General features: G+C 40.8%; 2 protein-coding genes across 8 annotated transcripts in view; one reads left to right on the top strand and one right to left on the bottom strand.

Moving 5' to 3' along the window:
• Positions 1-6,240: 6,240 nt before the first annotated feature.
• On the top strand, positions 6,241-11,573 carry ETFBKMT (electron transfer flavoprotein subunit beta lysine methyltransferase). The gene is made up of 3 exons (XM_027894599.1): positions 6,241-6,672; positions 9,526-9,656; positions 10,374-11,573. The coding sequence occupies exons 1-3, from the start codon at positions 6,365-6,367 to the stop codon at positions 10,736-10,738; spliced, it is 804 nt and encodes a 267-aa protein (XP_027750400.1). The 5' UTR covers positions 6,241-6,364; the 3' UTR covers positions 10,739-11,573.
• Positions 11,574-13,430: 1,857 nt separating this feature from the next.
• The window catches only part of AMN1 (antagonist of mitotic exit network 1 homolog), a 31,165-nt gene continuing 19,332 nt past the window's right edge, over positions 13,431-25,263 (bottom strand). For all 7 annotated transcript variants that reach the window (XM_027894596.1, XM_027894595.1, XM_027894592.1 and 4 more), the window contains 6 exons: positions 23,062-23,194; positions 19,489-19,633; positions 18,906-19,123; positions 17,366-17,422; positions 15,594-15,705; positions 13,431-14,989 (listed from right to left, as the gene is read on the bottom strand). In XM_027894596.1, coding sequence (XP_027750397.1) covers positions 14,916-14,989; positions 15,594-15,705; positions 17,366-17,422; positions 18,906-19,123; positions 19,489-19,633; positions 23,062-23,103 — 648 coding nt within the window. In that variant the 5' untranslated portion in view covers positions 23,104-23,194 and the 3' untranslated portion in view covers positions 13,431-14,915. The remainder of the gene's footprint in view (positions 14,990-15,593; positions 15,706-17,365; positions 17,423-18,905; positions 19,124-19,488; positions 19,634-23,061; positions 23,195-25,263) is intronic.

Here is a 25,263-nt window from a genome sequence, read left to right on the forward strand (position 1 = left end):
AGTTGTATCATCAGAAGTGGCTGTGCCAACTGGTGGCTGCTTCCTCTTAGTTGCTGCCTCTGCTGCCATCTTTTTGCTGTGCAAATAAAACTATCAGAGCACCTGATGTTTTTACAGGACACATCTCTGGACATGTTCATTAGCAACAAATAAGTTCATTAGGCTGGACTGCTTCTGTCTAATTTTTACCCCACAAAGAGGTTCAGTCATGCAGGATGATTGTCACAAGATATTGCTGTGACCTGAAACTCAGGAGCCCAAGGATCATTACTGCAAGAGATGTATGAGAGCCAAAGTCCCACCAGCTCAAAGAGACTTCAACAGTTCAAAAACAGGGCTTGAAAATGCATACCCTGTAGTTTTAACAGCAAAACAAGTATCCAAACAATATACCAAAGGGAAGCACAAACCACTGGACTCTGTGCGTCTTTACAGTCTTCATTCATGCTATAAAAATACTCTCATGTTTGACTGTGCATGAACACAAGCAGTCAGCTTAAGTCAAGCATACTTTAATCACACACATGGACAAAAGACAAAAATCAAGAATGAGCTGAAAGATAATAGTTTTCAACATCCCAGTCTTGCCATCAAGGCTTTCACAGGGACCTCTCACACCAGAAAAACTGAATCTGCAGTGGCACATGGGTCAGACTAATACAACTTCTCATATCATCAGCCCACCTTCACTCTGAAGAATAGCTTCACATTGCAAATTCCCCTTCTTGTATCCACTGCTAGAAGGTACTTGATGCGTTCATTTCTGCCAGCTGCTACTCCTTCCTGCTCCTAACCTAATGCAGCTGCCAAGGCAGTGGGGAAGGTAATCCTATAAAAAGAACATCTAATGCTTTCAGGACACATTACACATAATATGTGATTGTTGTTATGTTTTTTATTCTTCAACTTCAAAAGATACCCTGTTATTCTGAAATTGGACTGTAGCTGAAAGCACAAGAGAATAATTGAATTGTCTCTCCCTTACCTAGCCAGAGCTCTCAGCCTCAATTTTACCTTAGCTACAATCTAATGCACCAGCTATGTTTCGATAATGACTTGCTCCCACAGCCTCTGGGCAACCACGAATTGATCCTGATGTGCAAAACCCCTGACTATTCATATTGAGTTGTTGTATTTTTACAAATCAACAGCACTCTGAATTCATCCATCTTCCCTTCAGTCCTTCCACTGCAGCAAACTGGAGCAGCTGGCCCTGTCATCTGTACCAGCTGGAAAAGAGAGTGAACAGGGGAGGTCAGCTGGGTGCCGAACCACAGGCCTGCCTTCCTTTGAGTTTAACCTTTGTGAGGATTCATGAGTTGAGGTCTTGCTAATGTGCAGGTAGCTCCTCTCTTGCCTTTTCCTTCTCTCTGTCCTTGTGCAGCTCCGTTTCTTTGTTATTAATTGGCTCAAACAAGATTTCCCCAGAGACACGGGCAGTTGTATCATCAGCCAGTAATCCCCTTATTCCCTTGGACACGCAGGAATCCCTTGTGTGTTACTCTATAACTGTATTTTGCAAGCGTTGCACTCCTCCATGATATGCCAAATCGATGTTATGTTGTGATCAAAGACATCCTTGTCCTCAGACCGAATTCCAGCACAGTTATGGTAGTTGGCAGCAGAGGATACCATAGCAGCATTTGGTATGATAGGATACCATTTGAGCAGCAAAAAGTTTTCAGATATCACCATCTAAATCAAAACACCTTTGGAAATTAAACTTTTTTTTCTCACGGGGGACAGGCTTTGATACTTTGCTGAAGTAATCAGCACAAAGCATGTTCTGAAAGTCTAAGTGGTTCCCTTAGACTTTCACAAGAGAGATGGTAGCTATCACTGGTATCAGAGCTTTCTTATGTCATGCTAGAAGTTTTACAGTCATAACTAATTATTTGTAGTTAAATAAGAAATACCGTATTTCTAGTTTTAACATTCCAGCCGGTGTTAATAGGAAGCAAGGACTTTACCTCTCCTTTTTCACCTAAGCAGTCCTTCTCTGGGAACAGCCAGGGAACATCTTTGGAAGGTTTGAACTAGATGATCTTTAAGATCCCTTCCAACCCAAACCATTCCATGATTCTATGATTATATCCTTTTTACCAGCCTCAGTGTGATGATGGTCCGTGTTAGGCAGCAGTGACTTCACTGAGGCCCACACAGCTACTGAGTAAAATCATACATGACGAGTTAAAAAAAAAAAACTAGACCTGAGAAGATACTTGTTAAAATAGCAATCAAAGAGGCTGGAGATCCAAACAAAAAAGCTTTCCTGTTAGATTTCTCTGAGAATATTCTTAGGCATAAGATAAAATGTCCGAGGTAGAGGTGTATCTCCATCTGTCAGCATGCTTAAAGCTGTTACTGCATCTTGCATGGCATCCTAAGCTGATGCTGATAATGATTTTCCTGTTACATTACCGAGTTCTTTATTGCTTGCATGGTGGTGAGTGTCTAAGAGGGCACAAAACCCCATGTCCCAAATTACACATTTTATACGCAGTTTTAGGTATTATGAGTGTTTTCAATGTCTCCCTCCTTGGAGAGGACCAGTAAGAGCTCCTGAAAGACCTCTGAAAATTCAGTTTCCCTAAGAGCTCCAAAAAGTAATTGAGCTTAAAACACAAAGGTCCACATCTTTCTACAATTTGAGGGATAATTTCTAAAAAGACTGAGTGTGAGTCCTGCTTCCCAGGACTAAAAGGCACTTAAGTATCCCTGTAGCTTACCATGTCTGTGGATTTCATGCTCCTTCATGTGGCAGGTGGACACCAGCTTCTATCTCGGTCTCGGACACTCTGCAGCCAAAACTAGGAGGGGTCACCTTCTCTTGGGAGACTGCAGATTACCCACGTTTCAACTAGAGGTCCTGGTTTATAAGCAGTCTTCCCACCCTGGAGAGCACCTTTTAATTGCAACAAACCAACAGATCACTAGATGGCCTCGTAACCTCAGAGATTTGGGCAGATCCAGGCCTGGGCTGAGAAATCGCCAGGTTTAAAAGCCTGGCGTCCTAAGTGCTGCAGAATCATCGCCTCGGGCGATGCACAAGAGCCTTTTTGAAACGCAGCCTGAGAAATCTGAGGCACTTGGTCCCATCGGGAAGCTAGAGAAACCCACATTTGTCACTCTCGTTGTCAGCGGCTGCCCTAAATCCTGGTAGATGGGACAGGAGATGGGGCAGGGAGTCGGTGGGAGCTGCTGGAGAGTCACAGGTGTGTCTGCATTTTCCCTTGGACAGAACCAATTAATCAGTGTAACAAAACCAGCTGCTGCAGGAAGGACAGCCATCGACCAGCGAGCAGGGATCCCAAAAACCACCTCCAGCCCCAGCCTGGCCTTACTGCACCCTCAGAAGGGGCTTGGGCTTGGCTCTGGCCCTGAGCTGACCTGGGAGGAAGGTGAGCCCCTCTCTGGGTGGGTCCCTCTGTGAAGGTCAGCAGCTGGGCACTGGGAAGGATGCAGGTGGGTTTGGTTCCTTGTCCAGCCACCAGTGAGTCGCAGTCACTGCCACATGAAAATTTGGCCTCTTTGAGGCCTCAGGGGAAACACCAGTTGTTTGTAGGCTGTTGGGCCCTTACCTGCCTCAGAGCTGTGCCCTCCTGAGGGACAGCAGCAACATGGTGCTGGTAAGGGAAGCTCCCTCCCTTATGTCCACACCGGAGAGGGTCTGGGATTGAGGGAAGCAAAGGGATCTTTAGAGCAGCAGAAATATGAACAGAACGGATGGAGCACTTGGAAAAGGAGTATACAGAGGGCTAAACAAGAGGTCCAGCTTGTCTGAGTAGCAGAGTCGGCACTGCATGCTCTTTCGTTGCCCGCAGTGGCTGGTGCTGCCTCAGAGAAGCTGGAGAGCTTCGGCTGTGCCACACCGGATTGACAGCGGCCTCGACCTCATGTGCAAAGGGGGAAAAAAACCCCCATCATTCTCCCTGCTGTCAAATCCAGACGTGTTATCACTCCTTTTCCCGGGTGGATTTTTATCCACATTTTCAAGCACGGAGCTAGGTTCACATTGACGCAGGCCTTTGAGAAAGGCGTTCTAAAACGAAGCGGCAGCGCAGCAAAAGGACACGGCGCCGACCGGGGCGGATTCCGAGCGGGACAGGCGCTGCGGGTCGGGAAGGAGAACTACGCCGGAGCAGCAGCGGAGCCCTCCGGGGAGATGCTGGCGCTTTAAGGGCGGGCGGGAGCGGAGCCGGGCCCGGCCCGGCTCCGGGGGCGGTGGCGGAGCAGGGGCGGCAGCAGGAGGTACGTGAGGGCCGGGAGCTGGCGGCAGCCGCCCCGCCCCGGCGGGGGCGGTGCGGCAGAGCACGGTATAGCACGGACCGGCTCTGTAAAGGTCGCGGCCTTCCCACCGCTCCAGCCGGGAGCTGCCCGTGCACCCCTCACCGGGGCGGCGGGAATGGCGGCGGGGCGGCCCCGCTGGCTCTGCCTGCGGGCCGCTGTTTGCCCCCCTCGCTGAACCGGGCGGCCCTCGGCCCCGGTAGGTCTGGCTCACCCTGATGGGAAAGGGGGGTTGTCGGTGCGGCTGGGCTTTGGAAGGCACTTGCTGCCTTGGGGAAAAAAAAAAAAAGAAAAAAAAAAGCTTAAAAAAGGAGCTTAAATTGCATAATAATTGGTGTTTGGTTTTGTTTTGGGATTCGGGGTTTTTGTTGTTGTTGTCGTTTTATTTTGGAGGTTTGTTTTTGTTTGTTTATTTTTTATTTTTTTTGGTTGTTTTATTTTTATTTTGGTTTTGGTTTGTGTGTTTTTGTTTTGTTTGTTGGGGTTTTTTTTTCGAGAACGGAGCTTTTCCTGGTGGGGTTTTGCTCGGTTTTGTCCCCTTTTCCAAGTTCTACCCGGCCACTGATTTTATTCCAGCAAGATGGGCAGGCCCGGCGTGTCAAATGCAGGGATATTCATCCTGCCATCCATCCTGATTTTTTTATTCCCAGTAAGACAGGCAGGCCAGGAGTGTCAAACGCAGGGATATCCATCCTGATGCCTTCCCTCACTAAGCGTTTAAGCCCAGTTTGGCATTTTGAGCACAGAGCTCTTGGCAGGTGTTTCTCTACCATCGATTAATTTCAGGAGAGTAACTATCGTGACAGGCGTTGCAAAATAAACACTGCCGGAGCCTCAGCCCTGCTAATTTGCAGCAATTCATGGGGAAAAGCCAGCATAGGGCATTAGCTGACAGGGTTTCTCTCTCAGATTGATTGCAGTTAACATCACGCTTTCCTTAGGCAGATGAGAATTATACTGCTCTGCCTTCAGGAAGGAAGGCATTCGCTAATTACATTCATTAATTATGTGGACTCTGCTGAATGGATAAATATGTGGAAAAATGCGAAATATTTGATTGTGTGTTTATTTCTAATAAAAGCACAAAGCCTTTAGCCAGTGATTTAAACAAAGAGCTAATGGGAGTACCAGCCTCAACAGCAAAGTGTTACAGGATGGAACTTCACAGCTTAATGTTTTGGTGAGTGATCAAACTAAAGCCAGTATCTAAAGCAGAGGCCAACACATAACAGAAACACCACTAAACATATATGAACTTTTACTGAAGACACAGGCAAATAAAGAAAAACACAAGTAATGAAATACGAAGTGTTAAGACTTCATTTTACTGGCATATTTTTCCTATTGTCCCTTAGTCTAGTTTTTTTTTGTTTTAAAGGCAACATGCACAGCTCTGGATGGTGAAGTTGTCCATGCTTATTCTCTTGTGAAAAATTGTCAGGGGTGGACAGAATGATGGAGGTCTGCTTTCTTCTATAGCTGACAGCAACCACATGAGACTATTGCACCATAAGACTAACTGATCCTTTAAAATACAGATTGAAATGCAACAAATTGGGAGTACTCTGCAAAGAGCAGTTTTGCTATGTCCATAAGCCCTGCAATGCCAGAGCCCTCCTGCAAAATCTGAAGATGCAGTGGAAGAACCTGAAATGGGAGTAGATTGTAGGGGCAGGGGGAGGGAGATGTTAAAAGGCTACACATTTAATTTTTACCTCTATCAGCTGTCCTACTAACTGATTGTTTCTCAATGGATATGTTTATACATACTCCTGAATGGGTCTCTTGAAAGCTTCTTCCTTGAATACCACACTTTTCAGACTTAAAAGATCCTGGGCAGGGCCAAGGCACATGTTCATGGTCACACAGCAGTGACCTCCCCTTCCTAAAGTCCCTGGTGGTGCAAAGCCTTGAAGAAACATCACTTATGGAGCATTTTTCTCCTCTCAGGAATTGCCATCCATCACTATGAAAAATAACGTCCTGTGAGTTTGTTTCAAGCTTTCTGCCTCATCATCCTTCTTCAGACAAGCTGAGCTCTGAGCTCTCCTGGGGGGGTTCATCTCCTTGGGGAAGCATGGCCTTCTGTGGCTGGAAGTGGCTTCTCCTTTTGGACAGGCAGAACTCCTTTGCCAAAGCTTGGAGGAGCAGGAGGGGAGGCTGGAAGCGCTGTTGCCATTGGAGTGCTGGCAAGTCTCTGGACCCCGAGGTGAAAGCGTTTTTGGAGGAGAACACGGAGGTCACCAACAGCGGGCACCTCACACCAGAGATCCGGCTGCGCCTCCTCACCCCTCGCTGCAGGTTCTGGAGAGAAAAACCCGACCTGTGGCCTTATGGGGACCCCTTCTGGGCAATTTACTGGCCAGGAGGCCAAGCCCTCTCCAGGTATGCAGCACAATGCACCATAATTGATAAGGCCACTCTGCTGCAGGCCAGGATGTCTGTACAAACAGACCTGGCTCTGTTTGTAGTTATTCCTAGGGATGTGTATTTGCCTATTTTGAGGGCATTATCCATACCCCTCTCTGCTTATACAGGAGCACTGCAATCTCTGCTGGTTGGCAGTGACGTTCCAGCAGCTGCTATACACAGTAACTTACATCCCCTAAGTAGAAATCTGTGGTATGCTGTGGCTGACAATGGGGCTGAGTTGGGATCCGTGGAAGGGCAGTGCAGTTGCCATCACAACCTAGTGAGATTTAATTCTGTTTAATTCTGTCACTCATTGTCGCTCCAAACAGGAGGACTGTATTTTGTCATAATGTGTGGGGGGTTTTCTGTAGGAGACAGACAGGACCATGGACGTGCGTCTGGTCTGGTGAGAAGAGTAGGTTTATGCTGCTGCACTTGGGCTGCTGGTTAGCCTGAATCACTCTCCTCATCTAGGATTTCAGCAGCCTTGTTGTCAAGCCTTACTGTGGGTGTCTTTTAGTCCCATCAGAAGCCACATTTTGGTTTTGGCTACTGACTGTCAAAATGTCTTTAATGTTCCTGATTCCCAGGATTAGTTGGGAGTTCTTTTATTCTGTAAAATCAAACGTCTCACTTTGAACAGCGGGAAAAGTTTTTAATTTTTACAGCAAAGAACAAGCTGTCAGACAGTCCCCACAGAGATGAAAGGGAAGGATCTGAATTGAGGCTCTACTGTTTTTCTGCAAGAAAGCATACATAAGAAGATGGTTTTGTCCAGGGAAAAGATGAGTCTTACTGTTAAACTGTGAGCTCCTTAGCCATGTAGATTAACTAGAGTGCTCCTGAACATTGGGTAAATAAATTAGATTAATTAATCTCTGTATTTCGTTATCATATGATTCATATGCCATACATTTGGGTAGCAGTTATCTGGCAGTTTACTACTTTATTGTCTTACTATTTAAGTACTTGTTTGATGTATAAGGAATGTCAGAAATTAGCTGCATAATCTGGAAGAGTAAAAAGGAAGCATGAAAACATACGTGTTAGATAACTGTGCTCCTTTCACAGCTGGCATTTCCACAACATCAGGAATCTCCTATTTCAAGCCACTGCTCTTGGGGTAAACTGAGATACCTCGTTAGCCCAGCAGGGCAGACAGCAGTCTCCAAAAGCAGCTCGATGCACTGAGTGTGTGCCAGGGGATACAGCCAGGTCCAGCTGTCCTCAGTCACCACAGTCATCAGCAGTAACTCATTAACCACTCAGATGGAAACAAGGCATTTGCAGCATTAGGCAGGATCATGCTCTACACAAATTACTGGTGGAAAGACATAGCAAATCCAAGAAGAGGTGCTAAAAAGGATAAACAGAGCACTTCTGTGGAAATCTCACCCCAGCCCTCCACCCTTGGTTGGTAAACCAATCCCTGTTGGTAAACTTGGGGCTGTCCTCAGTGACAGACCTGAGGGAATGGCCTGAAATTGTGTCAGGGGAGGTTTAGGTTGGATATTAGAGATTCATCACCCAGAGGGTGGTTGGGTGCTGGAACAGGCTCCCCAGGGAAGTGGTCACAGCACCAAGCCTGACAGAATTCAAAAAAGTGTTTGGACAATACTCTTGGGCACGTAGTGTGGCTCTTGGGGATGATCCTGTGCAGGGCTAAGGGTTGGACTCAATGATCCTTGTGAGTCCCTTCCAACTCAGCATATTCTATGATTCTGTGAGCAATGTCCTTAGTGGAATATTGCCAAACAGCTGAGCTTCTACACAAGTGTCTTGCACTTGACACTCTTACTAGGCCTCTTTGTGCCATTCCTGCTGGTGCTACCAGGCCCAGACATTTCCATTCATCCATTCCCTATTTACACCGGTCTTAACATTTCCATTACAGTTCTCTGCATTGGAATACCCCTGCAAAAGCTGTGCTTAGCAATAGCCCTGTGTGAAGAGTCACTCATCACTCTCCCTGCCAGAATATAACACAAATGTAGAATCCTTTCCAGTTTCTACTTTATCAGAAGTTATGGAAATTGGTAGTAAATTTATGGTGGCTTTGCAGTAATTCATTTCACCCAGGGCTCTTCTCCCTGACACTGAGGGCCTTTGGCTTTGCAGCCAATTGAATTTCAAGGCAGTTGTTAAAGTTCTGAATCATCTGTAATATGATTCACAGTGTTTAACAATAACTGCTGCTCGCCTTCTGTCAATTCCCCACTTCCAGCCTAGAGGTTTCACATGATTCCTCTTGGCATGCATCAGTGATCAGATGAAGATACTCCTTCTGCTCACCACAGCTCTATTCTTTTTCTTGGTGCTACTCAGGAACAACATTAAGCAGTCTTGAAGTATTTGCATCTGTGTCTGCACAGCTCAGGAAAAGAAAGAGGAGAAATTCCTCTTCTTCCAAGCAGTTGCATAAGCAGCACTTCAGGGCAATGGGTTTCTTCAGGCAGACTGCTTTTAATTTCTACAAATCCTTACTTTCCTATTTCTGATATATTCTGATTCATTGTAGTCACCTTGCAGTTTGTGTCTATTTAACAGAGAAGCTCACCTGTCAGAGAAGGAGCTGATTGAAATAAAATATTGCTTTCTTGGCTGGATTTCTTTTTGTTTTGGGGGTGCCGGGAACAAGTAAGGAAGAAAGATTTTCTTGATTTTCACAGCAGCAGAGATGAATAAGGAGCTGTGTACCAGCTGCGCAGGTGGGACAGTGCTGTTAAGGTATCACACTTCATTACATGTATAAGAACTCTTAGTGGAACACAAATTTGAGACATTTGCATCATCTTGTTCACTGCTTTAACAGTTTTTCTTTTTCAGGTATATTTTAGATAATCCCCGTGTCGTTAAGGGGAGATCAGTTTTGGATCTTGGAAGTGGATGTGGAGCAACAGCAATAGCTGCTGTGATGAGTGGGGCATCCCAAGTCCTCGCTAATGACATCGACCCCAGTAAGGGCTTTTTCATCTCTGTGCAAAGATACTTATTAATTTTTAAACCACCTTTAACACAGACTTTTCTTTGCTCCATCTGGGAGAAACTCAAATTCCAAACAGAGTTCTAAGAATGATAAAAAGAGGAATGGATTTTGCCAGTATTAGAAGCTGGGTGATACCAGCCTCTCTTGGACCAAGTGTATCTCCATAATACCTTAGAATGAACAAACAGCAAAGTTTCTGTCAAGTATTGCCTATACACCATCATGGCTGCTTTGGAAGAGAATTCCAAGTGCAAATAGCAAGTTGGATTCTCTGCAGGACCGTAGCATTTTCCTGTACTTTGATGTTAGGACCTAGATTTTGCCTTTTCCCTCCAGACTTTTCTGTAATTGATTTATGAATTCAGTTTATTCATAATTTAATTAATAGTTGTTTAGGGAAGAAGTATATCTATAGATTAAGGCAGTTAGATATCCTAGTTCAATTCCATGATTGTTTTCCACTGGCATCCATTCCAGAAATAGTTCTTCCCTGTGTAATAGTCTAATGGGAATAAAATTTCATCACTCTATGCCAGATTTTAACCCATCATGAAAACTGTGGAAGTCTCTAGATAGGACAAACAAAAATATTTAAAGATGAAATTGAAACCTGTCAAGGAAATTTGTAAGGGGGCTGAGTGGCAGAATCTTTAAATGTCATTTTCATTTTGCTTTGACTTTTCTTCAGTTGCAGGAGTGGCAATGATCTTGAACTGTGAACTGAACCACCTGAATCCCTTCCCCATCACCATTAAGAACATCATTAATTCAGAGGCTGGCAACTGGGACCTCATTGTTTTAGGAGATATGTTTTATGATGAACAACTTGCTGATGGTCTGCATCATTGGCTGAGGAAGTGCATCAGGATACAGCAAACTGAAGTGCTGATTGGTGACCCTGGCAGGCATCAGTTTTTAAGCCACAGCATTCACAGTCAGTTGCACAAAGTTATAGAATATTCACTTCCTGAGTATACTAGACAAGAAAACTATGGATTAACATCGAGTATCGTCTGGAGTTATCAGCCCTCAAATGGCTCAGAAGACTGCTGAAGTTGGCTTTCTAAGGAATTTTGTCTTGCTTGGTTGGCTTTTTAGCAAGGAGGTAAAAAAGAAAACGGGAATTAAACACAATACATTATCTGCTGATGTAAAGCAGATTCCTGTACCTTCACTGAACTGATTTCAGTCATACTCACTGAGGCTTTTGCTCCATTTGAGGTAAAAGCTACATACAAACTGTATTCAGAGGGGACTGCACTGAAGTGCAGACCCACAGGCAAATCACACATAAGAGTTTGCATGCTTGGTGTTTTGCATGTATATTTGTGTCTTGCTCTCTTAACAGTACTGTGAAATGTTTTGGATGTCCAGTACACTGCTGTGGGAAGAGGGCCATGGCTGACAGACTACTGCACTGCTTTCACAGACTTCTGCAGCTTATTTACAGAGAAAATTGTCAGTGTCCTTCATAAAATTCTAGTTCATAAGAGATTATTAGCTCTTAATACGCTCAACTTGAAGTGCCTTGCTCCTTTTCTGGATATCTCTTCTGAATGTCAGAGTAACTAATTTGAATTTCCCTTTTTCCCTCTATAATAAAAGCTTCCTTGAAACTGCCAGAGTGATTATGTGGGAGTTGCACACAAATCTAAAACAGCTTCTTGACTGGTAGCCAGTGTAGTTTTTAGTAAGTGGAAAGTGCCTAAATAGTATTAGCTATGGGGTGACTCAATCATCTAGAGAGTAAGGTCAAATTACCTACATACCTGAACTTTGCAAGGGTAAACCAGGCAATCTGTCACCTTGGGAAGCTGCTGACGGATGAAGAAATCTTTTCTTGTGTGACAAGCAGAAGGTAACTAAATAAAAACAGGGGATAAAAGTCTGATATAATTACTTTGCTCTTCTGTTGAGGAGATGCGGACAAAAAGCTTCAGAGTTATTCTCAGTTATATCTGTCAAGAAAGAACTGTCTTCAGGGTCAAAAAAAATACTGATCCACAGTTAAGAGGCTGTAACTGCAGCCATTTGAAGAAACCACCACTGTTTTCAGAGCAGTGGTGCTCACTCAGAAAACCACAGTATTTATGAAGCAGGAGGCTTAGGAGCACTGTCAGAGTACACGGTTACGTAATTTAACAAGTTTCCAGAACTATCCAAACAGATATCTTCAAAACTTGAATCTTCTGAACAATATTCTGCAGTGCTCACCCAACAGTTTACAACAGTAACAATATCCAAACAGTACAGAAATATGAAGTGGTAAGCACATACATGATGTTTTTCTCCCACTTCACCCAGTGCTTACTGCGATTTAACCTGAATCAAAAAATATTCCAGTAGAGTTATGCAAGTATAAACATGTGAAAGCAGAGTCAAGCTCTAATGGAGAAGGATTTAAAGGGATTTACATTAAACTTTCAAACCTAAAAATGTAGTGTTAACTCACTGCCCTTTGTACAGATTTTTTAAGCACAAGGTGAGGATACACCACTAAGTTACACATTTGGAAGAGGCCGTAGGGAAGATGGCAAATCTACATGCACATTTAAGGAGATACTATAGGCTGCATTTGCCTTCAACATGACAAATCCAAGGTTACATTAGCAAGGAGGAAAAGGACAACTTTGCCAGTGAGGTTAGTATTGTCCCACAGACAATTTTTTTAAGTGTCCTTTGCTATTACAGATTTTGGTGGTCTTCCACCTCTAGCTGCTTTACATAATCTTCATTTGTAACTTTCTTTCTGGATGTAGCACTTGGGAGTCTGGTGACCACCACCCTTGTAATGTAACATGTATTGTTACATGATAGCAACAGAGGGAGAGAACTGGGCTTGTTCAGCTTGGAAAAGACAGGGCTTCAAGGAACTGCTGAGCAGCCTGACTGACCACGCGGATGAGGAGGTCATCAGGATGACAGCCAGGCTCTACCAGCAAGAGTAAGGCTGTTGACACAAAACAGGGTCAACCAGGATAGAAGGAAAAAAATTTCCAGCATTAATACAGTCAAGCAGTGGAACAAGTTGCCTCAAAAAGTTGGGAAGGCTCTGTATGTTCAGTTTTTCAAGACTTATCTGGATAAAGCGTGGGCTAAGCTGGTCTGAGCTTTGAGCTGGCCCTACTTTGGGCTGGAAGTTATACTTGAATCCCCTCAAGGCTCCTGCCTTCTTCAGTTAACTTTCAATTCTACTTAGTCTTTTTGTGGCAACCTTCCTGAAATCAGGAATGCTTTATCCACAATTTGACACAATTACTGAGCCTGTCATTGCTGCTGCCTGATCAGCTAGATGGATCAATATTAAAAATAGTGCAAAAAAAATTTATTGCCAACTCAGGTCCAAGAGTTCAAAGGAATGATGGGCCCTGATTGATACTAGGGCCTCCACAGGGTATTAAAAATAAACTTAGCCAAAAAAAAAAACAAAAACAAAAACCTTGGTAGATGAGGTTATTAATCTATCCAGTGCAAGGATCTGCTGCAGTTACAGCTTTCAGATGCTTGTGGCTGATGTAGCAAAATCAACTCCTGCTTGCAAGAATGGTTTGTGCTGGTGCAGCTGTACCTACAGGGATCACAGAAACACACTTATCACTGGGCTGAGCCTTGGTACTCCATGCAACAAGAGTAAGGGATTTAGGCACTGGAGGTGGAAAATTATGCTTTTAGTTACACTTGAACAACTTTTCTAAATAGATTTGCTCTTTCATGAACCATATAATCAATACAAGAACGAGACCGCTGTCAGACATCATAATATCCTTTAATATTGGCTGCAACATGTATCTTCCATGCAATTTGACTTGAACTTTGAATAGATTAGTAGAAGACTGGATTATTTCTGCAACACTTAAAATAAGTGTGGCTATGACAGGTGTTAAATTGTAAACATGTTCATTATAGTTGCCTAAACTCATGCATTTCCAAATGTCCTCAGATCCATGTAAGACCACCCTAGCTAAACCCTTCTACTTCCACATACAGAGTATCAACCTAGTGTGCTCCATGCCCTGTACAATGCTAAAATTGCTAGCATTTTAGGAAGCTTAATGCAGAAATCATAGAATTCTCACAAGAGATTATGCTGGTTCAAGAAAGCCAATGAACATGACTTATAACTGTGATGAGACTACTGCTCCATCATGTAATAAATTCATTCTACAATTCAAAAATTTTTTCTCTAATATGACTATAATTAAACAACACATTTATTGTTATTTTCAGCTTCTGAGGGCCCCTGGATATATAATAAACCGCATTATTATAATAACTTAATATAATAAACAGCAGAACATGTACTCTACTGAACTCCACCATCCTGAGATTTATATACTCAGCCACAAAATTTGGTCCTATTTCACTCACAGCTATGCTTATGAGTGCTTAATGTTTTGTTCCCTAAAAGGACTTCCATGTAGAAACATAGGCAAAAGCCAGAGCAAATTAAATATTTGCCCATATACAAAACTCTTTTACTGGTCATAGCTACTACTCTGAAATTTGTAAAGTCACCATAACAATTCCAAAGCAAGTTTATGTTTACACATTCACAGACTGTAGCTTTGGATATGTAAAAATCCAGCAAGTATTTGATGGTAAGTACAAACAGAAATCAGCAGCATCAGTAACATCTGAAGAAAGGTACCTACATTTTTCATTCCAGATCTAGGAGAAGTACGTGGTGAAAGGAGATTGTTTGTACTACTAAAAATATATTTGTATTGCTCTCAATGCCACCTCCATTCACCTGTTCTGTCTGTTGACTTTTGTCAGATTTAACTCCCAACTTTACAGACACTTCTGTGTGAGTGTCAGTGCTATGTTTTCGTTTGGTACTTTTAGTTGAAAGTACCTTGCCAGCCTACAAACTCAGTTACTTAAAGTGTGTCTGTACATGTAGCTAAGTTGCTAAAGGATGCCAAGGAGCAGCCAAGTCTGACACTTCGAGGGGGCTGAGCTATGGCTCAGTGTGGTGTTAATTATAGTTTAACTTTCCTCTTAACGAAGTATCATCAGCGACGCAAAGACAGACAGGGCTCCAAGCAGAGACAATGGGGAAGCCCAGACTCACAGGCAAGGACTGGAATAGCAACAGAGACCTCCAGTGGGAACCAGGAGGTTCACAATCTGGTGGTACAAAAGTCCCCTACTGGCTCTCCAAGGTGCTTGCTTGCTGAAAGGGCTCTCCCATCTGTAAACCTGACACTCATTTGTATGGGACAAATGATCAGTAAACAGTCCATGTGACTTGCTTGATTTTGTTTGATATAATGAGCTCCTCTAAAACATCTCGGGAACGATCTGCAAAAGAACAAAGGAATTTCTTGTTATTGATTCAGAACATACACAGGTGGTGTTCAGAGATTAGCCACACAACACAGCAAAGTAATGCAATTATACACCAGCATTCATGCTTATTTTGCTCTTACAATATCACACTTCAGATACACCTGTAGTAATCCAAAAGCACCTGGTTCTTTCTCCAATCACCTAACTGTAAAGCATCACCAACCAACAGGCCTTAAAAAGCCCATGGGCTATCCTGCTCCATTCCTCTGTTTCTTGAATTGATGCTGTTCCATGCTTTTGGAATAGATTTAAGATGCTAACATTTTTCTTCAGTCTTTGGGTCTTCATCAGGATGCTGAAGGTGGACAAAAGGGACACACACACACACACAAAAATCCAGTTTTCAAAACAACAAAAAAAATCCCTCTCTGAAGGTTGCCATATTTCAAAGCAAAATTCTCACCATGCTTTGAAAAATCTCAGCATATGATTATTTTATCTATTAAGTTACTATTTGTTTGGGATTATTTACAAAGTATTGTGTGCTCTTCCATAGAGCAAGAAGGTGCTATCAGCAAGAAATTATTCTTCTCACTCCCTGCATGATTTGACCTACCTGTTATCAATGGGCATCCATGGAACAGAAAAATGTGTATCTTGGGACAACAATTAAGGACGGCTTCCACGGCGACGTCAGTCAGGTTCACACAGCGCTCCATATGGATCTCCTGGTATGAAAATAGCAGAGACAAAAGCCTGTCAGAGCACCCACAGCTTTAGAGGCAGAGCTTTCCTTTGCCCAACCAGTTTCAGAGATCCCCACCCACACTCCTCTGTGCACTGATTCCCCCCCCGTATGTGGTCCTGTACAGGCCAGGAAAACACCCTCAGGAAAAATAAAACAGCTTTTCTATGAAGAGTCAAAACTGAAAACTTAAACACGAGTTTTCCCAATGTGCACATATCATTCAAGGCAACTGAGAAAACTCTTCAATGACATTCCATGGTGTTCCTATGACACACACTCTCATAGCAGTTTGTTGTCCAGGACCACAACTGAATTGTGGTGTTGTCTAAAACAGGCAGGACTCATGACTCTCTGCTGAAGTTTCTAATATCTATCTACATGGTTCCTAAAAGAAGTATAAAAGCTTCTTCAAGACTAGACTAAAACCGTTCTCTGGAGTTGTATAACTACTACCTCTTCTTTGTGCTAGAAAAAGAAAATCACAATAAATTTACAGATTATTAACAATTTTTTTTCCTCCTCTAAATAGCCTTATGTATCACTAAGTATAACATACAAGAAGAAATGCAGAAAAGAAACTATAAAATCTAGTGAAAATCTTGGTAAAACATACTTTGGGAATTCAGTGGTAAAAAATAAAAATAAAAATAAATTGGAAAAAGGCTTTCTGATAAGAAACTCTAAGGATCTTTAAAGAGCAGAGAAATGAAAGAGATCTTTTGTAATAAATGCAACTTTGTACAGAATGATGACACATAAAACAAGGTCTGTACTCAGAGAAGCAATATACACAAGAGCCGATACATGTATAATTTTCAGTTTGTTTCATTAAGTGAAATGTGGAATTTGCCTCTTAATGAAGTAAAAGTATTTATAAATCTACCTGCTTGTTACAGTTTGAGAATTTTAAGGCTCTTCTTTTTTTTACTGTGTACCTGACCCTACACCACTGACTATATATCTGCACTTTGATGATATGAAACAGAAGTTATGAAGATTGTGACACACACATGGAAAACAGTTAAAACAGAAGAAGAGACTGCAGCAAAAAATTTTGTATTCTCTACTAGATTTGTGGTTTTTCTACTGCTAGTAAAACAGCAACTGTTTTAGAAGTTTATGCTGAGAGAACACAACTTTCTTTTTTTTAAAATTGTCATCCTACACAAAACCGTTAATTTTCGCCTTATTAAAACTGCAGAGACTGTGTAAAAGTTACATTTACCCATGCAGAGGTGCTAATTGATTTCTTCAACTCATGAAATTTTCCACATTACAAATTCTGCCTCTGTGTTCAACAGAATCAAGAAATAACTCCAAAGAAATCAAGAGTAAAAGTCAAGCATTCATTTGCATTTATTATATAGATCTCTCAAACAGTGTCAGTTAAAATAAGAGTCAACAGAAGGAAACATTTTGAAAAGACTGAGGTTATCAAAAAACACTGGTCTGGGGGACTGCTGCAGAGATACAGAAAATATTCAATTCACAATCAAGATCAGGGCAAGTGTTTAATAAACAAAGGCAAAAAAAATCTGCCAGTAAAAAACCATCCCTCAGAAGAAATGCTGATAACAATAATTTTTAAGTGGAGGTATTTGTTTTTGCTCATCCATTTGTTATTAGGTTAAATAAGTTACCTTTAAATTCTTTGAACATGTTCCACTCACTAGTGCTACAACGCCATCATCTGTTACCTGGAAAAAAGCATAATGTATTAAAACTCTTTTTTCCAACACATCTATTTGAGTGGGAAAATTATATTACTTTATTGCCTCCCTGCAATCAATGAATACACTTAACATTACAGTATTTTCTTCCCAATTAAGCTTGTAGAGAAAATTATCCAAGGGTTTTTTTTGCATTCTCTTAAACACTGTTTCATTTTCCTGCCATGTGATCCTGCCTGGAATATTTCTACAGGGATGTTTCCAACTGTGTAAGCGCTACTTCTGCAGCTTCCCTGTCTCATTCAGCAGTGGGTACACCATTATGGTCACAGCACTTTTCATTTATAAGGTTTAAAGCATTTCTGCTCTACCTGGACCAATTTTTCTCTTGTTTTCAGGACTGCAGATGTTCTTGAAGGAATTGAAGGAAGTTTTTTGGGTTGGAAAAAAGAAACGGTAATCATTGCAGAAAGGTAGAAAAAAATGTGGAAACAATTAGTTACTCAAGAAGCTTTCATCTCATTTCAAACATATACAGGGAAACTTAGCTATTTCCTATAAAGGAGAGAGAGGTAAAGGAATGAAAAAGTGACAAAGTAACTTTGAAGAAGTAAGAGTTAAATGACAATGATAAAAACTACCAAATGAAATGTTAAAATTCCTTTGATACCCTACTTCTAGAAAAATTGAAAGAAGATGATCATCTAAAATAAGAACCTGATATGTGTTTTCCAGATCTGACACTTTGTTACAAATGTTCAGTACTGGACTCACATGCAACATCCTCAACTAAACCTGCACTTCCTGCAAAAAATCCTTTCCCTGGCTCGTTATCTCACTGTATGTTACAATATTGCTTTTGAAGCTGACTTCCCTCTTCTCATGCTAAATACTGTTTTAAAATTCTCTTCCCTGCCATTTCTGACATTTCAAATGTCATTCTTTCAGTGTTGACTCCATAACATAACTCTGACAGTCTATTCAGAAAGCACAGCCACTCTTGAACTAGAACTAATTATGGAGTGTTTACTTTTACTAGGGGCTTATATTGTTTGACATCCTATATTATTATTATTATTATTATTATTATTATTATTATTATTAATGTCAGTTTGTCCTAACTGAAAGCAGACAATAATCTGTCCAAGATTCCACTTTCTTTAAATTAAACATTTTGGATTACTTTACAACTTGAAGGAAATGAATGCATTAAATAAAGATACTGGGGAAAAAACCAAACCAAAACAAAACAAAAAACACCAACCTACAAAATGAAGTAGATTCTCACAAAAGTTTATCTTTGGTTCACAATATATACTGTAATACCAAAATGTATATTTTTCTGGTTACCAAGATGCAAAATATACCTTTCCTTTCCCTTGAGAGGAAGGAAACTGTGGTCCTAAATCTTGTGAGGAATAGAGCTAAAAAGATCTCCTTTCAATTTTATCATGACAATCCTAAAAAATAAACAAACGACAGTCAATCGGCCCGTTGCCACCATAGTTACCTGAGTAGATGAAAAGTCCACGCTGTGAAGAAACTTGCAGTTTTCTCCTAGTGCCTGCAGAGATGCATCCATGATGCCTGAACAGCTGCCCAAGTTCACTATTTGTAGGAACTGGCAGTTGAGTGCAAGAGCAAGAATTCCACTGTCAGTTATATCACAGCACCTTTTAAAAGAGGCTTCACACAGGTAAGGGCAGGATAAGGCCAGTGCTATGACACCTGCCAAAGAAACAGAACAATGGGAAGACATACTCCTTTTTTAAACATGACCACCATGCTGAGTCCAAAGGCTCTGGGACAAGTTTTCAGGATGGAATAATTAGGATAAAGCGGAAAATATGATCCACATGGCATAGTTATACCAGAAACTTAGCATGAGAGTAACCTGATAGCTCTCTCATAAGTTAATCAGTGCTCTAGGCCTGTAATTTACACTGAAGAAGAGACTTTTAATTAGCACTGCTATGGCATTGGGGATTTTCTTAAGTATTATTTACCCTGGATATTTTTTGCAATTCACTCCAATCTAACAAGAAAAACAAAGCAGAAGTAAGATCCCAGTTATCTGTGCACAGATAACATACCTTCTGAAGTGATTCCAAATCTGTTTTCCTTGCAAGAATTCAAGTTGATTTTTTTCAGCTGCTTACAATTATAAAGCTGCAGCAATGCATTATCTGAAATATCACAGTCTCGGAGGTCTAGAGACTCAACAGCAGGGTGCAGTACCTGTAATGAAAACCTACCACTGCAGTCACACTCTGCTATGCCATCAAACATGCACATTTTTATCTAAAAAACTTGTAATGTAAGACATCACATAGAACTTTTCACTAGAGGATGGGGTGACCAGTCTTAGGCACTAAAAATTCTAGGGAAAATATGGTCTATTTGCTGCAACAGTTCATGTCCTACAGCACTAATGTTCAGGTTCTGAAACATACAAAGTAGGAAAGCATTAATACTAATATTTAAACAGTGGAAATAACATCTTGATAGTGCAATTGCTACCAGTAGTGCTTCTACCAGCACACATATGTTTACCAAGGACAATACCCTCATATTTACTAGCACAACTTTGGTGGTAGAAATCTGCAGTGCAAGAAAACACTAATTATCATCAGAACTTAAATCTCCTGAACAGATAAGAGTGATATTTGAAAGCTATCCCAGAGTATTTTTCTCACCTACAGACACACTCTTTTGCTCATAAACAACCAATCTCATTATCATACCATGAGGAGGTACCAAATCCTCATTAAACAGGCTCTTTCACTCCCACAAGACCTTAGGAAGTAGTTTTTGTGAAATCTTCCCCAAGAGGACATTTATGAAAAGGTAGACCCAAAGCAAAGGAAGGCCTCAGATTTTAGTAGTGATAGCCATCTACTCCCTTCAGCTTGTTAATTCCTTCTTCAACTCCCAAGGACAAAAGCACAAATTTCCATATACAAGCAAAGATAACAGCATAGCTGACAGGCTTGTTAAAGGCCTATTCCTTCCTCAAGTTCACTCTAACACAGTACCATAAAGATATTACAAGGAATACTGGTTTTCTGTTTCACAAATATAAGATGCTAAAATATTTACAAATAAGGTCAAATAAGCAAAAACTTCTAGCAGATTCCAACTGCAACCTTCCAGCAAAATGAATGGCAGACCTCAGACAGCTTTGACAGCTTTTCTTCCCCAGATGCTATAAGCCTTTCTGTGTCTCTTTATGGCATAAAACTGCCAACATACTCCACAAGACATCTGTGAGCAGTTTTCACAAGCTAACACTTCTTATTTCACTCATATTTCTGAATCCATGTCTTAGGAACTAAAGCAGCCAAATACAGCTTAAAGCCAAAGTGACCTTCAACATTTGTTCAAGATGCTTTCCGTGACTGTTGGCTTTCTTTCACGGTTCTGAATTGTCTAAGACACACAAAAGCCACCAAACTGCTGATTTTGAAGCCACATGAGAATTTTTATGAGGAAAAAGAACTATTAGATAGGAAGTCTAAAGGAAGTCTAAATGAGAAGAAGCAATACTATCGGAATACTGCCTACATAAGGCAGAGTATCAAGCTTCCCTAGGCCACGAATCAAACTCCCACGTATCACTTAGAGGTTTCCTTTCTGTTGTCATTCACAGATTCATACTTACTGAATAGATATACTAAAATCTGTTTCAAAGAAGATGGAATTTTAGACAGATTAAGGATTGCTTGGATGCAGCATACAGGACATTAAAGTATAAGTTTTATATCCTGTGGACTCATCCTGAATGGCTTTATAGAACTTTATGGTAAAAGTGAATTGGAATAAGGAGTTTGGCATGTCATGGAAGGCTGTTACAAGGAAAAAGCAGAGTAAGGGGGGAAAAGATGCTTGATAACACAAAGTTCAGTAAGAATAGGGAGGTAAGAGATTAAATAGAAGTTTTTACATAAAGTGCAGGTTAACAGAATTTCAACTAAAAGAAATTTAGCTTTAATCAAAAAGCTTAAAAAGCCCCCCAAAACCAAAGAAAGGACATGAAGGACATGTCTAAAATGATGTAGTATAGGCTGGAAAATTCCAGGAGAATAGATTTAGCCACAATACTGTGGAGACTATGAAAGAAAAGGGCAAGACAGAAGAAGTAGCAAAAAAAAAAAAAATCCTTATCCACATGGAAAACTAATCAAGATGCTGCAAATATGTTACAAGTAAAATGTACTTCAGTTATATATTATGTGAGCACGGAATAGTAAGAAAGGCCAAGCAACATAAATCATTTCTGCTCTGCTGAGCAGAAATAGTATCTGCAAGATGAAAGAATGGGAAAACTGAAGAGCAGAATGGTACAGAGCAGCAGCAGGAACTCAGAATCCAGGAGTGGCTAACATTTTGATAAAAATGCAAGTAAGATAAACCTGGAAACTACAAGCAAAGAAAGCTAAGGAATAACATGCCCAAGAAAAGTGATGACAGCTAGGGATCGAATTGCAGGAAATTGGAGGAATAGAGAGAAGGAAAAACACATGAAGAATGAACCAGAGCATTCCAGTGTCAGATGGAAAATAGGTTCTAAGAGAAGGCCCTGATCAACTGCTGAATGAAGACAAAGATAGATGAGGTCTTACAAAGAGACAGAGGAAAAATTTGTAAATTAAACTTTCCAGCTTAAAAATATCCTAATAGGCTTTGTGCATTTATACACACACAGTCATATGGTTTTAACTATATGCATCTCTTAAGACACTTTGAAAGGATTACTTACTGAAAAGATAGCCTAAACCAGATTTTCTCCAGTCAAATTTTCCAAAATAAGATAAATTAATAAGGCACTGATTTTCACTCAGTCTTACTTTGTGTAATCAAAAAAACAGGCACACGCTAAAGATAAAATTTTTTGTTTGTAGGTTTTCCACAGTACTTCTGCTTCTGCCTCTAGTCTTGGCTTCACTATCCTGATTCTTGAGAAACTGATAATACTTGTCTCTTCTGAGTTACAGGTCAAAGCAGGAATGAACAAGGAGTCATTCATTCTCTACTTCACCAAAGCCAACCTTTAGCTTTCCTCAATTCTCACACCTCCCTTTAAGGCTGAGTAAGATAATAGTAGACAGATAGGAAACAGATGTGCCCCTGAATTTACAGCTGAAGGAAAGCCCTTGACTGATTTCATTTTGAAACACTGGCACACATCAGTAAGCAGAAAGGACCAGAGAATTTGAACTATCGATTTCTAGCCTTAGCATCATCATATTTCAAAGAATCAAAATTTAAATAAATTATGTGGGGATCCTAATAGGATTCTTACAAGTTCCTAAGTCCTTTCATTGCTAAATTATGCACAAGCTTCTTGAAACATACTGCATTCAGGGACAGAGACTGGTGTGCAATACAGCTTACTTTCCCATACTGAGAAGGGATACCATATGTTAGCTGATTAGACAAAAGTCAATTATCACTGAAGGGAGAATATTTTTAATTTACTTTTTAGCAAAACATACTCTTATTACTACTAATACAAGACTATTAATATCATGAAGTTTAAGAAATAAAACTGTAAGGACATGGACAGAGTAAGAAGGCTTTGAATTTATCTCATGTAAACACTTTTAGTCCAGCTCATCCTTGTGTATTAACTATCACAGACAGTATAGTTTTGAATAGGTTCTTACCTGACTGATATTTGAATCAGTTATTTGCCCTTGCCTGCTCATTAATTTAATCAGTTTATCCTTTATGTTGGGTGGCAATGACTTAATATCTGCAGCATATCTGGAAAGGTTCTTTGTCAAACACTGAAGGCATCTGAAATAAAAGAAAGTGACAGTACAGTCAAAAAGAGGCATTACATATCAAAATTAGAAAAAGCAAGCCATGAAATGTCATTTTCTGCATCCAGCTGTGGTGCCTTCAGACCTTATCAGTTCCAGCTGTTCTGTGCTACCACCAATCCAGCTGTTGCCCTTCAGGGTCAGTCAGCTGATCCTTCTGTGAAAGTGTTCCCCAAGCACCTGCAGGCAAAGATTAGCCTCTTTCACTGCAGTCACCAGCCCAACTTACCAAATGAGTTTGCTGGTAGTACCTTCACCAGCTTTAAGAAAAGCCTTTTCACCAGCTCAGCTCCATTAAGAAGGCACTAAAACCTTTAGTTGGGACAGCTAGATCTGGTGAAGGGACACCTGAGATATTTTCAGTGTAGTATTTTGTGCACTGTCTTAGTCTGCAGTACTCTTTTAATATGAATTGTGCTGTGTAACTCTGTGCTCAATCCTTTTATCTTTGTGCTTAAAACTAGATCTGATCACAGGACTGCCACTTGAGGCAGAAAATTTCTGTCATAGTAGGGTCCAGGAAATCTGAGATCAACAGGCTCGTAGTCCTAGAAAGTAGATTAGTTAAATAAAGTAACAAGTGGATACACAGAAAATTTAATATATAGAGGATAGTGAACCTTACAAAGTATTTCAAAAAGCATCACCAGCAATGGCTCTTCAAGAAATTAAGCTGCCCTAGGATTAGAAGGAAGTTCTCACACAGCTTATTGAAATCCTCTCACACTCAGAAACACCGATTAGTTTAAATCAGTATAGCCAATTCCTTTTCCTTTAATAGCAGTATTTTAGGCCTCCTCCCACCCCATGTATTTATTCATCAGAATGATTTATCAACACAAAGGAAACAACCTGATTATTACACACACCAGGATAGAGATTTTCAACTAGCAATAATGCCAACACATACTGCATTTTCTACACATCATAAACACCTGCCCTCTGGGCAGCTTTTGTATTAGGGCACAATTGCTTCCCTATTCCGAGCAATCTCTTCCCTTGGCCAAATACTGAAACACAACTTACACAAAGTTTCCATCACGAGATACTGATGCAGGAGAAATTACAAAACAAAACTCAAAACCACAAAGGTATTAAGTATTCATCCAAAAAAGGAAGGACTAAGCAGAAATAAATATTAATAGGCCTACGAGAATCACAGAATGCTGAGCGATGCTTTAAGACAGGATTTGAAATCCTAGAATTCCAGCTGTGTGAATACAAGAAAAAGGGATCATTTCACTCAGAATATGTTACAAGACTCTAAATGGAACAGAGCTTTTTGGGAAAAAAACATTAAAAACTTCACTTAAGCAAAATAAAACAAAGATCAATATTATCCACTTATATGCGGAATAGTGCCCAGCTGGAACACCTGAAATCATGCTTTTTTGGGTCAAATATACAGAAGAATATTCACTTTTGCAATACAGAGTATAAGAGAGGGACATTAATCATGCAACCCTGTTTTTTTAAGATTCCTAAAGCACTGTAATGTATCTTAGAATACATAAAATATTAATGTTCCAACCTGCAACTTTAAATTACAGTCACAGGCTTATTGAAACACCAGAGGCAAGTCCGGGAAGAGTTCAGGAATAGCTTCTAAGCACCCTGAGCATACTGACCTTCAGAGCAATCACCAATCCGAAGTTCCTAGGTAAAAGAGGAACATAAACTAGAGTAAAGCTAATCAACATCCAGAGAAAACCAAAAAGGTAACGGGTAACATTTGTTGTCTAGGAAATGCCAAAAGTTTAAAAAGCATTACCATACAGCAAAACTGAAATGGAGGGAGTTGAAATGGGGGAGGAAGAGTAACTCCCCATTGTCCCCTCATGCTTAGACACCTGAGTCCACAGAAACAATGGAATGCTTTGATTTGGAGGTTCTATTATCTGTTGATCATAGCTACCTGAATTACATTCCCTAGGCCAACTTTTCTTTTTAAATCCCATCCAAAGTGTTGAAAGAAAACATTACCGTCCTACAAAAAATTTTGCTTTTGTAGAATCAACATTTTTCCACTAAATTCCTCGACAA

The sequence above is a fragment of the Empidonax traillii genome, unplaced genomic scaffold, assembly GCF_003031625.1.
Source record: "Empidonax traillii isolate 1590-97213 ecotype Southwest subspecies unplaced genomic scaffold, ASM303162v1 scaffold434:size946695, whole genome shotgun sequence".
Taxonomy (NCBI): Eukaryota; Metazoa; Chordata; class Aves; order Passeriformes; family Tyrannidae; genus Empidonax; species Empidonax traillii.